At 39.1% G+C, this 12,540-nt stretch overlaps 1 protein-coding gene across 1 annotated transcript; it reads left to right on the top strand.

Annotated features, from left to right (window-relative positions):
- Positions 1-390: 390 nt before the first annotated feature.
- top1a (DNA topoisomerase Ia) lies at positions 391-12,485 on the top strand. The gene is made up of 21 exons (XM_077572577.1): positions 391-559; positions 1,027-1,051; positions 4,336-4,420; positions 4,541-4,637; positions 4,770-4,822; positions 4,954-5,046; positions 5,129-5,198; positions 5,655-5,746; positions 5,809-5,924; positions 5,991-6,112; positions 6,208-6,330; positions 6,962-7,149; positions 7,406-7,550; positions 8,026-8,169; positions 8,246-8,431; positions 8,503-8,571; positions 9,188-9,302; positions 9,381-9,508; positions 10,801-10,895; positions 10,975-11,124; positions 11,208-12,485. The coding sequence occupies exons 1-21, from the start codon at positions 527-529 to the stop codon at positions 11,308-11,310; spliced, it is 2,232 nt and encodes a 743-aa protein (XP_077428703.1). The 5' UTR covers positions 391-526; the 3' UTR covers positions 11,311-12,485.
- Positions 12,486-12,540: the final 55 nt, after the last annotated feature.

Raw genomic sequence — 12,540 nt, 5'->3', positions numbered from 1 at the left:
TAGCGTTGCAGCTGGTGTAGAACATTTGTTAGTTGCTATAGTCAAACACATGGCCAGTGACCTTTACGTTCGGTATTGCACATCAACTGTAGTCTGAAACTCCTGAGTTGTTATGTGATAGCTCCCTTATGTTGGTGGCTCTCAAGGTTACCGAGGGCAGGTTGGCCGGCCGTGCATTCTCTGGCCCACATTCTGGTCACCTCCATATTTGAATTAAAGGACTAAAGAATGTCATTCAAACAAGGATCACTATCGTACAGTAAACATCATGCGTCTGTTCTGTGGATTCAACAAATGAACCTGGGAGAGCTGAGCTGCTACTAAAACGCAACACGTTTCTCCAGAGGAGGAGCTACATTGCCACTAAGCATTTAAATGTAGCGCATGCGCATTGTTAATCATTTGGGACTTAGGTCTTGCACAACCAAGTCCTTTCTTCATTCTGCTTTCTGCTTCTTTGCCGGTGTGTGGTTACCACTCACGTTTGTCGTTTTTAATTTTAGTTTTGGCAATCAGCGCTTGGGAAATGAGTGGGGACCATTCCCAGAGCGAGGACCAGGTAACGTCGACATGAATGTTTAGCGCGTACATACTTGCTAGCATTTAATTTGGCTTGACAGGGTAACTTGGCTAACTGTGAACAGTGGCTGCTAATGCGCGTTGGCCGAGTGTCTTCTATAAGTCTATCCGTTTTCTTAATAATAGTCATGTTGACAACTTGTATTCAGTATTTGTTATTGAGGACACAGTAGTGTGCTGACGAGTTTTCACATTATCTTATGTGATTAGACGCACAATTGAATGGAGATGCCGTAAGGCTGCATTTAATGTGGCGTTAGCATTTCGCACTAGCAGTCTAGGTATTAGCCGCTAAGTCATATTACCAGCCAGCGTAGCACGTTAGCTCACCTAGCTAAGAAGCTAAGATACTGTCGATTTGCCATCCAGCAAGTTCAAAGTTAGTTAGCCGCCGGCTGGTTAGCTTCTATGAAATGTAACCCTTGTCTGTTTTCTAACATATTTCAGATCGACTGTGGCTCTCGGGTCAACGGTAAGCGTGTAACACTTCTAATCTACATCACGATTAAAATGCTTTTTATCTAATTTACACATATCTTCGGTGATAAATTACAACATGAGATTAGTTTGAAGCAGAGGACAGAAATGGCGTCCAGAGACTAAGTCCTCTCTTTCACTCACAAGCGTCTATTGTTCAAAAGGGAGGTCTTGCTACAGCTGTTTGGAAAATAATATCGTCACTTCGAATGCGTATTTGGGTAGAAGTAGAGGTGTTGTAGCGATTTATTGTGTTAAATGTAGCCTTCGGTCACGTTAAACGGGCGAATTTTCTACCTGAAAGTGAGGGTTTGGGGGTTGAGGACTTAGTCTCTGCGCCATTTTCTTTTTCGGCGCAGCGGCCTGACTACTGCAAGCTGAACCCAAGCTCACAGTCTCAGAGGTGTGCATGGCTGAGAGGGCGCCCCATCTCGTTTCCACCACGCTACGGTCGGGAACATGATGTGATAAGCGATAGCAATGGCCTTATTTACGACACCATAATTAGTGTTTCGACCGCCGGCTGTTCATTTTTCATTGCCAAGGAGAAAGTAACTTTTGACAGCACAAGGCTTTGGGCAACATTTAAGTTCAGTTAAAGTAGCAAAACGGGGTTTTCAAGTACACCGTTTCAGGCATTTTGGTTAGATAAATTGGAACGTCTCAAATACCACAAATATGAAGAATGACAAGGTGACTGTTTTTGCCTTAAAAAATTGACACCGGGCTGAGATGGAACAATATTTTTTGGGACACGAATGGCTTGAGCGTCACCTGCTATACAATCCATCAAACCTTTATTTAATCAGGAAATAAGAACCCATTGAGGTCTTCTTTCTTAAGGATCATTTGGCCTATAAGCAGCACACAATTCACATCTTGACAATACAATGTGTAAATAAAAGAACACATCAAAGTTAACATAAAATGATACATGAAAGAACACAGGGCAATTACAACTGTCGATAGGTTTCCAGTTTTTTAAGCACTTTATTTACTTATACATTTGCAAACACATTCAAATTCCAAATATAATACAAGCTAAACATGATTTACACAAAATATTTACAGTCTTTTAAAACACACAAAATTCTAATAGTCCAGTGATTTACAATTGTAAAATGTGCTAAGGATAAAAGTTTTTTTGTCCTTTTTTTTTTCTTGAGTGACAGAGAATATGCCTGACCACGGTGTTACTATGGGTGTTATAAAAAATGGATTCGGCAACATATCGCGATATTACAGCGCGCAATTCTCGAATAGATTTTTTAACATTTTTTTTAATGGGAATATTCAACAAAACGTCTTACTTAGGGTTAGGATTTACACATTACACATGAAAGAATGTTATATTAATGGAACATCAAGCCTTAATATTTTATTTCAGTGCTGTTCAAACATGAAACAGACTGCAACCTGTTTGTTAAATGCAGTGGCTCAGTTATAAGCCTGAATTTTCAGATAAATAAAATTAATATAAATAAATAAATGTCATACAAATCTTACAGTGTACAATTTTTACTGATTAGTATTTTCTAAATTTGAGTTAAAGAAATCACAATAGTCAATTTATAGATTTATATCGGGATTAATCGGTATCAAATCGTGACCTATGAATCGTGATATGAATTGAATCGCCAGGCAAATCACAGTCCAAGGTGTTACTATCCACTACTATATTCTTAATGCACATAGTACACCTCGATAGGTTTCCCTCCACCTGGAATGGAGAGCAGTAAATACTGATGAAATGTGCAACAAAAAAACATGTCAGAGCACGAGCAACTGGTATCAAGAAATTTATCAAGGTTTAGTCTGAAACTATAGAAATAGAGACCAATGAGGCCGGTTTGAGTCGACTGAAGGTTTTCCAGGACCAGAGGCAAAGGTATAATGTAGGCTTCTCTTGAGATGTGTAATGATAAATCGACAAATAAACGTCATCAAATTATTCAGTCATCATGTTTTTTTAATTTATTATTTATTGTTTAGGAAACTTGTTTAATTTAAAGTTGTTTAAGTCCTTGGAATTTAAGTCTCTCCGCAGTAAATATTCTCAGATTTTTGTATCCATCTGACTCATTATCTAATAACTAAGACATTTGCAAACTTCTGCTTTTACTATGAAAACAATGACCAACATTTGTACCTCTTTTTTGACATATTACAAACCGAACCAGTCTGCATCATAAATAATTAACTTTTTTGAATGAAGAGATGGCAATGAAAACATTTTTATAAACTCAGATTCATCAATTTCTCAATTTATTAAAACAATTGTTAGTTTCAGCAAAATGCACCCTTGTGCTGGTTCTGAGTCAATCAAAAATAGTCCTATACTGTAGGATTGCACAATGTCTCTAAAAATATTGATATTGCGATATTGGCCCATGCAATATGCATGTCGCAAAAACATTATTTTGGAATTGTATACTTTTATCTGCATTTGACCAGTAAGAAACAATTTTTTAACGTGCATCGCCATCCAACATTATCTATGGTAAAAACAATTAACTAAGAATACATTGAGCTTGGTTTTGTGCAGCCCTACTGTATATAAAAGTATACCAATTCTACAGCCTGCGTGGACCAACAAATTAAGAAGCAAAAAGTACAGTGATTTGTCCTCTGTGCCGAGTTTGTAATAAATTTCAGAGCTACATGGTAGAGCTGTTTGAGTTTGACAATGGGCCGATTAACTGTGATGGCATTTTCAGCCAATTTTGTTTGCTCGTAGTACATAATGTTTACATTACTTAGACATTTAACGTTGTTTTCTCTTTAGAGCACTCACTGAACTTTTTTTTAAATTTATTTATTATTATTTTTTTAATCAGAGCTCTGAACTGCAGTATCCAAGTAAAATTAATAGAATGACCTGTATTTATATAGGGATTTTGTTTTGGCTGTACTCGGGTGGCACAAGCCAATTTTTAACACAATATTGGATGAATAGAAGCCATAAACACAGTTTTCAGAATCTGTTTGCGCAATATCATCAGCTTTAGAAATTTTGACCCACCCCAAAACCTATTTGTCAGCCTTTATTAATCTATGATGATAAAACTGTCTTCCTTAGCGGAGAAGTAAGGCAAGATGTGTTCTTTTGCATGTTACATGTCACTGTTTCACATTATCTTAAACAACGGCTGTCTTTGTATCATTGATTTGAAGTGATTTATTTATTTCCTGACACTGCCCATCTTATTGGGATATACAGTATAGAAACTCAAACCATATTTTGATTGCCACTCTTTAACTACCTTCTTTTTCTTGTAGACTCCCACAGGCATAAATATAAAGAACATAAACACAAGGACCACAAGAAAGATAAGGAACGGGAGAAACTAAAGCATGGCAATGGGTATAACGTTTATTTTACAATTTTTAAAAATGCACACCTCCCTAACTTGGGTGGTGCCCTGTAAATTTTGCTCCACTAAATCTGATCTCTAGATGTGTTTTTCATTTATTGATACATCAGTGACCACTCATCTGACAAAAAACACAGAGACAAGGAAAAGCTGAAGCACAAAGATGGAAGCACAGACAAATTTAAGGACAAGCACAAGGAGAAGAAGGTTGGTTACAATGCCGTCTTTGCGTGCATATTTAGCCTGTAGCCTGATCCTGCTGCTTTTGTCACATTTGAATTGCACTAAAAAGTTTTTAAGGGAATGACTGTTGATTAAGAAACGTGTTTACCTTTACAGATGAAAGTCATTGATGGTAAAATCAAAAAAGAGAAAGAGAATGGATTTGCCAGGTATGTATTGAGTTGTTTTAAAGGATTTCATTGTGATACGCAGGGTGGGCAATATGTTTACAAACCCTATGTGGAAACTTTTGGCACCCCTGTATAAAATTGAAAGCATGATCATTTTGCTGCCTTTTCAGCCTAGCACATGTGAAGTGTGAGCCAGACGATGACATATACCACTCCCCGAAACACGAGAAGTCTCTAAAGAGAGAGCGCGATGATGATGAAGAGTGAGTGACTAATAAACATTTTAATATACCATTGAAATATTGGTGGTCTTTTCACTTGACATTTTTAATTTCCATGTTTCAGTTATGATTTTAAGCCCAAAAAAGTAAAGACAGAAAATGACAAGAAGGACAAGAAAAGGAAACAAATTGAGGTAAGCACCTACATTTTTAATCAGGCAAGTACACGAAAGACTGGGGAGACGGTGTCAAATATTATTTCAGCAAATGTATCGAATTGTAATTCAAATAAATAGGCCTGACTGACATGACAACTCTTCGACATAACCTAGGATAGTTTATTTTAGCACCATAGAAGTGCCAAATGCATGTCAGAGATTACATGGAAATTGTATTTACTGAAATGATTTGTTACATTGTTGCTGTTTTTTTATCATTTGTGTATGGATTGGATTATAAACCCCAAATTACTATTCACAATTAGTTATAACAGTAATGTCCTGCTTCTCTTTTTAACCTGTTGTATCTTAAGATCATTGAGCATGTTCTAGGTTATTTATTTGTGCACAATTCAACTCAGAGATCACATTTGATGTAGTGTGCAAAAGTTGCAGCTTCCATCTCACTTCATTTTTTGTCTTCCCTCTTAGGACATAAAGCCTAAAAAGACGAAAGATAAAAAAGGAGTAACTGCTGATGGGAAAAAGAAGGCAAAAAAGGAACCAGAAGAGAAATGGAAATGGTGAGTTAGTTTTTGTGAGTAGGTTTGGCGCAATTCTTTCAATATGTTGCCACTGAGTCCAGGTGGGAAGAGGAGAGATACACAGATGGTGTCAAGTGGAAATTTCTGGAGCACAAAGGGCCTGTGTTTGCCCCACCATATGAGCCCCTCCCTAACAAAGTCAACTTCTTCTATGATGGTAAGACACCTACGTTTTACTTAACACAACTTCTGCCTGGCTGATCAACACGTTTTTGTCTTTAAGGTAAGATAATGAAGCTCAGCCCAGAGGCAGAAGAGGTGGCCACATTCTTTGCCAAAATGCTGGATCATGAGTACACTACAAAGGACATCTTTCGAAAAAACTTTTTTAAAGATTGGCGGAAAGTAGGTGGAAAATAAGACATGTTTTCTTTGTAGTGTCTCCAATCTTCTCTCTCTCTTTTTTTTTTTTTAATAGTATATATTTTTCCCAAATTCAGGAAATGACAACAGAAGAAAAGGCTAAGATCACAGACTTGAAGAAGTGCAACTTCTCTGAGATGTCCGAGTACTTCAAGGCTCAGTCTGAAGCCCGAAAGGCCATGTCCAAGGAGGACAAATTGGTACTCTTCTGTCACTTTTATTACTATGGCAAAATGCTGACCTTTTTTAATTTGCACATGTCTGCGACCAACTCTAGTTGATGTCTTGAAATCACAAGAGTCTACTGAAACTGTTTACGACAGTTCTATTCCTATAGCAGTGATACAATGTGAATTTATTTTCACACATAATACCACTAACCTAAAATCATTACAATCTGTGCTCACATTATATGAATCTTGTATAAATTGCATTATTATAGAACAATCAAATCATGAGTGTGCTGCATGGAGGCAAATTCTTAGGCCACTGAGAAAACTTTCATTGCACACCATTAAGAGGAACACCTCAACCGTTTCTCAATCATTATCAGTCCCAATGCGGGATTATTTTTTTTACATCACAGTTTAAAAAAACAACAACTAGGGAACAGTGACACACACACAATTATATTATAATAAGAACACAAATGTATTTCATGGGGAACACAAATCAAACGGCATCTGTAGAGCTAATCCTGCTAAACTTCTTTGTGTACCAACATACATGTAGAAGAACATTCTCGGTTTGTCAGAAGCCAAGTCTGTGTTTCATGTTATTTCACTTTTTATTGTGCTCATGGCATTGATTCATTTCTTTGTGCCTTCATAGAAAATAAAAACAGAGAATGAGCGCCTCTTGCAAGAGTACGGCTTCTGCATCATGGACAACCACAGGGAACGTATTGCTAATTTCCGCATTGAGCCCCCTGGTCTGTTCCGTGGCCGTGGAGACCATCCCAAGATGGGCATGCTTAAACGTCGGATCAGACCTAAAGACATCATCGTCAACTGCAGCAAGTGAGTGCTTTTTTTTGTTTGTTGGTTTTTTGGTGCTGTCAGGCCTTTTTTGACAGCAGCACGGTTAAGTACATGGTCTTGGGAAAGTCACTGTCTGCTCATATTTTTATTCAATAGACATGTTTCAATATAAACTACAAAAGGTAATGTTGTCAATATATACTGTATTGTATCTTGAAAAACAATGTCGGGTGACAAAAACACAAGTGCACAGTTAACATTGCAGACGCACTGTATTAATGTCATATGCACACAGGGACTCCAAGCACCCGCAGCCTCCCCCGGGCACAAAGTGGAAAGAGGTTCGTCATGACAACAAGGTGACTTGGCTGGTGTCGTGGACTGAGAACATCCAAGGCTCCATCAAGTACATCATGTTGAACCCCAGCTCAAGGATCAAGGTAGGCTGCTACCCGAGTTGCCGTTTTGATCATTGAGCATCCTCCCTTATTGTGTGCAATGTGGCATCGTCTGCTAGAATCATTTGGAAGTGTGATGAGTTTTTGACTAAAGGAAAGATCTGGCCATACCAGGCAGCTCCTGTAAAATCTCTTTAAGGCCCAATTTTATCCTGAAAGATAAAAACTAGACACAAATGCTTGATTAAGTATATGCAGTGTCACTCATTTTAAAGTCTGTACTCGCAGGTGAAGATGTAAAAGTTGAGTGATGGTGTCGCCCTGTGCTGCACAGTAAAGCAGTGGGTTGTGACAGCTCTTAAGAACACAATTCAATAGAAACAATGTGCTCTAGTCTTCAGATGTGGAGTCATGAAAATAATAGACCTCAGCTAAGAGCAAAATGAAGTATGTCGGCCTCAATCTGACATCATGTAGTAATGCAATTGTTTCCGATGTAACAACTGTTTGTGTGCAGGGAGAGAAGGACTGGCAAAAGTATGAAACGGCCCGCAGACTAAAGAAATGCGTGGACCGCATTAGGACCCAATATCGCGACGACTGGAAGTCCAAGGAGATGAGGATCCGACAGAGGGCCGTGGCGCTTTACTTCATCGACAAGGTGAGCTCCACGTTGCCCGTGTACGGCGCTCTCACTCGCAATGTGACAAACGCCAGCTCGGTTTCATTTGTTGCAGCTGGCTCTGAGAGCAGGTAACGAGAAAGAGGAAGGAGAGACGGCCGACACGGTAGGCTGCTGCTCCCTGAGAGTGGAACACCTCAAACTCTATCCCGAGAACGACGGTCAAGAGTATGTGGTGGAGTTTGACTTCCTGGGGAAGGATTCCATCCGATATTATAACAAAGTCCCGGTGGAGAAAAGGGTGAGCGATGTCACGCTGAAGAAAAACGGCCTCACTGCAAACTCTTATTCATGGCTGTGCTTTCTCTTCAGGTTTTTAAAAACCTTCAGTTGTTCATGGAAAACAAAGAGCCAGATGATGACCTGTTTGATCGGCTGAACGTAAGCTGGGAAATATGCAGTCGTACCTTGGAGTTCAACCACAATGTTGTTTCAAGACGCTCAGCAACATTTCAGCATTGTCATGAATTTGCGAGTCGAAGTTAACCAGCCAGTACTTAAAAACAATGAGGATGCCAAAAGGTGCAGCCGGAATTAACTCACAACTGTCGAGTACTTCATTTGATTTGCACTCACAACATTTGAGATGTTGAAACTCCACTTTGGGCCATGTTTGTCACCGGCGTTTTTGGTTGAGCTCCAACGGGGGCATTCAAACTTCGAGCTGCCACTGTGCAGTTCTACATACAGGGGGTCCTTGCTTTGTGATGGTTCCATTCCTACAGCTGAGACGTAAACCACATTTGAATATACCTTGGAAAAGTGCTGCAGTCTATCACTAACCAAATGCGATAGTGATGTCGTCATTTTGTAAGCCAGTACTGTACATGTAAAACAAACCAATGAATAAAAGACGGGAACTGCGCATGCTTTTTTGTGTTACATATTTGATGGGCACTGCACAAACTTATTTGTTGCACACCGTCACAAGGCAAGGACCCTTTTGTATTTGGAATGTTGATGTCTTGTTCACATTGTTCGAATTTCCTTTTGTCAGACTTCGATTCTCAACAAGCACCTTCAGGAGCTGATGGACGGTCTGACAGCCAAAGTTTTCCGTACATACAACGCATCTATCACCTTGCAACAGCAACTCAAAGAGCTCACAAATGGTACACTGCCATCGGCAATAATAATTAAGCGTCTGTTTCGTCACTGTCAAATCAACATCATCGCCGTTTCATCTCTAGTGGATGAGAACGTCCCAGCCAAGATCCTGTCCTACAACAGGGCCAACAGAGCTGTGGCCATCCTGTGTAACCACCAGAGGGCTCCACCCAAGACGTTTGAGAAATCCATGCAGAACCTGCAGACTAAGGTGAGCATGGGGAGTGGTGCATGTAATCACTCTATTTAAAGAAAAGTACAGATACAGGTGCAAAATTACAAGTAAAATTATTCCTGGAAAAATCTACTTGATTTGAAATGTATTAAAAGTATAAATAAAAGACTTGATCCCAATTCAACCATCTTTTTTAAATTATTATTATTTTTTTTAAATATAAATCTTATTTCAAATGCGTGTGTATATATTTTGGGTAAAAGTACATCTATGAAGACAAGTGTACTTGTCAAAGTACAGTAAATATAAAATCTAAAGTCATTAAATGATATAACTAGCTAGCATAAAAGGACTGCGCTAATTTATTTAGAACTGAGTGCAGTAAACAGGGTGGTGATGTTAAAAGAAAAAAGTGTTGTTTTTTTTTAATGCAAGGTCGGTTTTTCGAGGCAAACAAAGGTGGCATTAAAAACAAAGGCCTCTTCGGATTTTCGTTTTTGCCTAAGAAAATTTCCTATCTGAGCAAGATTTATTTATTTTTTGGGCCATGTGAATAGTCAATGAAAACAAGAAATATAAGTTCAAAACAAAAAGGACAGAAAAAAAATTCTGAACAACTTTTCTTCCATTATATGTTTGAGAATGTACATTTCCCAAATCATGGAAAAACATCAGATCCTTCACAAAAACAATCACTCTGTATTTTTTAATGATATATGTTTTTTTAAATTTTAAGTCCATAAGTGAGAGACTTCGTCAGGAATACTCGCCGGCGCACGATGACATCAGTTTGTAAAAGTGGAATTGAATTTGTGTAAAAGTGTGCAGTCCTTTCCTATGTTTGCAAGGCAACGCCTTTTCATTTCTCCTTGACACGATGACGTAATCCAGTAAAGGTTAGATTTGACTTTCTGAGGCCCAGAATTTATTTATTTATTTATTTATTTATTTATTTATTTTTTACTTCCCAGACACTAAAATAGCTTTGTCAAGTAGGCTTACTGCATCACCGTCGGCGGACTTTAGCCATGTATGTCATGTGCGCAGTAGGTTCACTCTTGATTTTTATTGGTTTATCAGCCATACATGTGAATAGGTAGTAGATATGACATGCTTATGACGATGCTAATGCTAATTACCTTTTGATGGAGCAGTCACCCCCACTAACATGGCTGCTACATTGACACCCCCCCCCCTCCTTTTTTTTTTAAAATAGATTTCCCTAGCATACTGTAAGTCTATCTGTGACGAGCACCTGTGACCATTCTGCCTCTCAAAGGCACCACGGCGTCTCCGTTTACCGAGTAATCCCCTTTTATTTGTCTCAGATCGAAGCTAAAAGGGACCAGCTGTCGGACGCCAAAAGAGAGCTGAAGAGCGCCAAGGCTGACGCCAAAGTACGGAGGGATGAAAAATCAAAGAAGTGAGTGGCCCCAAGATGTGCTGCACTGCACTTGTTGGTTTCCGCCATCCTCGTGTAATCATGAGCCGTGACCGTGCAGGGCCGTGGAGACGAAGAAGAAGGCCGTCCAGAGGATAGAAGAGCAGCTGATGAAGCTGGAAGTGCAGGCCACCGATCGCGAAGAGAACAAGCAAATTGCGCTCGGCACTTCAAAGCTCAACTATCTCGACCCTCGCATTTCTGTGGCTTGGTAATTCACATGATTTTATTATATACATTTTTCCCTCCTCCAAGAAGGTGTCCAGCCTGCTAACTTTGGTTTCCTCTTGCCAGGTGTAAGAAGTGGGGCATTCCCGTTGAGAAGATCTACAACAAAACCCAGCGCGAGAAGTTCGCCTGGGCCATCGATATGGCAGATGATGACTTTGAATTTTAAATTCCAGGTTGTGGTTTTAACGCTACTTTTTAATCGGATACTTGTTTTTACTATAATGATTTTTTTTCTTGATGGACTGACCGGATAAAGCTTTTGGGCAGGAAAAGGATGAGATGAGGCCACGTTCGAGTGGTAGTCTAAACATCTGATCTGCGATCAGGCATCAAGATGAACTGATGGCATCAAAGGCATAACAGTGCCAGTAGTTGGATTACCCCCTCACCTTTTTCTCCGTGACGATGCCTGAACTTTGAACTCTGTGGTCCTATTGCTTGTGTATTAAGCAAAAAAACAAGAAAATGCTTTGTATCATTGTATCTTCAGTCACTGTTTTTATTTTAGCCCCCTTCATGTATTATGAATGCATCTATATTTTGATAAAGTCAAATCAATGAATTCCTTAATACCACCCGCAGGCCTTTTGAGGACAAGGACAAATGTGTGTGTGTGTGAGTGTGTCTGTGCGTGATGAGTGAGTGTACGTGTGTATTAGGGGCCCCGACCTTAAAAGCTGTTTGTTTAGGGTGATTATTTTAAACTGGACTATTTAAAAAGGTGTTTAGCATGCGGATGTCTGGGGGAGTGGGCTAGCTATTGGGGGTTGGAGGAACACTGCAACCATGTTAACATTTACTTAAGCAAGCAGAATGTGAATATATGTTTTACAGCCTTTCAATCAGGGACTTTTTTTTTCCAGTGTAAATGTGAATCAATCATTTTGATCGTCACTTGCAAGCCCCCATCCCCTGAAGCTGCTGCTCAGCCCCCAAAGTCAACATCTGGGTTAAACTTTAATTTTGTTTTTCTTTCAAGGAAAATAATCTCCCCTGTTACTTGAACTTAATGTATTTAAGTCTGTAAAAGGAAGTGTTTCTCATTGGAGAAGAGAGTGTGTGTGTGTGTGTGTGAGGGATATCAAGTTTGCCAAAAAATAATCACCAATCTGTTACGATTTTAGGTTGTGTAAAATTGAGAATGAGGTTAAAGCAATGTAACATTTTAATGTGAATTCATTTTATTCCACTCATGATAGGAAAGTTGATGTAAGTAGTTGTAAAGTCAACATCCTATTCCTGTTTTACCTTTTTGTCCTAGCATTTGATCATGTTAAGTTGTATGCTCATTGTAGGTTAAGAATATAAATAAAAACCCTACACATAAAAATGTCCCTTTCATCCTTGTGTGTTTGTACCCTAGAGTTATGCTTAAAAGTGTCAACCTGTGTTGCTC

This window comes from Vanacampus margaritifer, chromosome 8, assembly GCF_051991255.1.
Source record: "Vanacampus margaritifer isolate UIUO_Vmar chromosome 8, RoL_Vmar_1.0, whole genome shotgun sequence".
NCBI lineage: Eukaryota > Metazoa > Chordata > Actinopteri > Syngnathiformes > Syngnathidae > Vanacampus > Vanacampus margaritifer.
The sequence above is the reverse complement of the archived record's forward strand: the minus strand, read 5'-3'. Positions and strand labels throughout refer to the sequence as shown.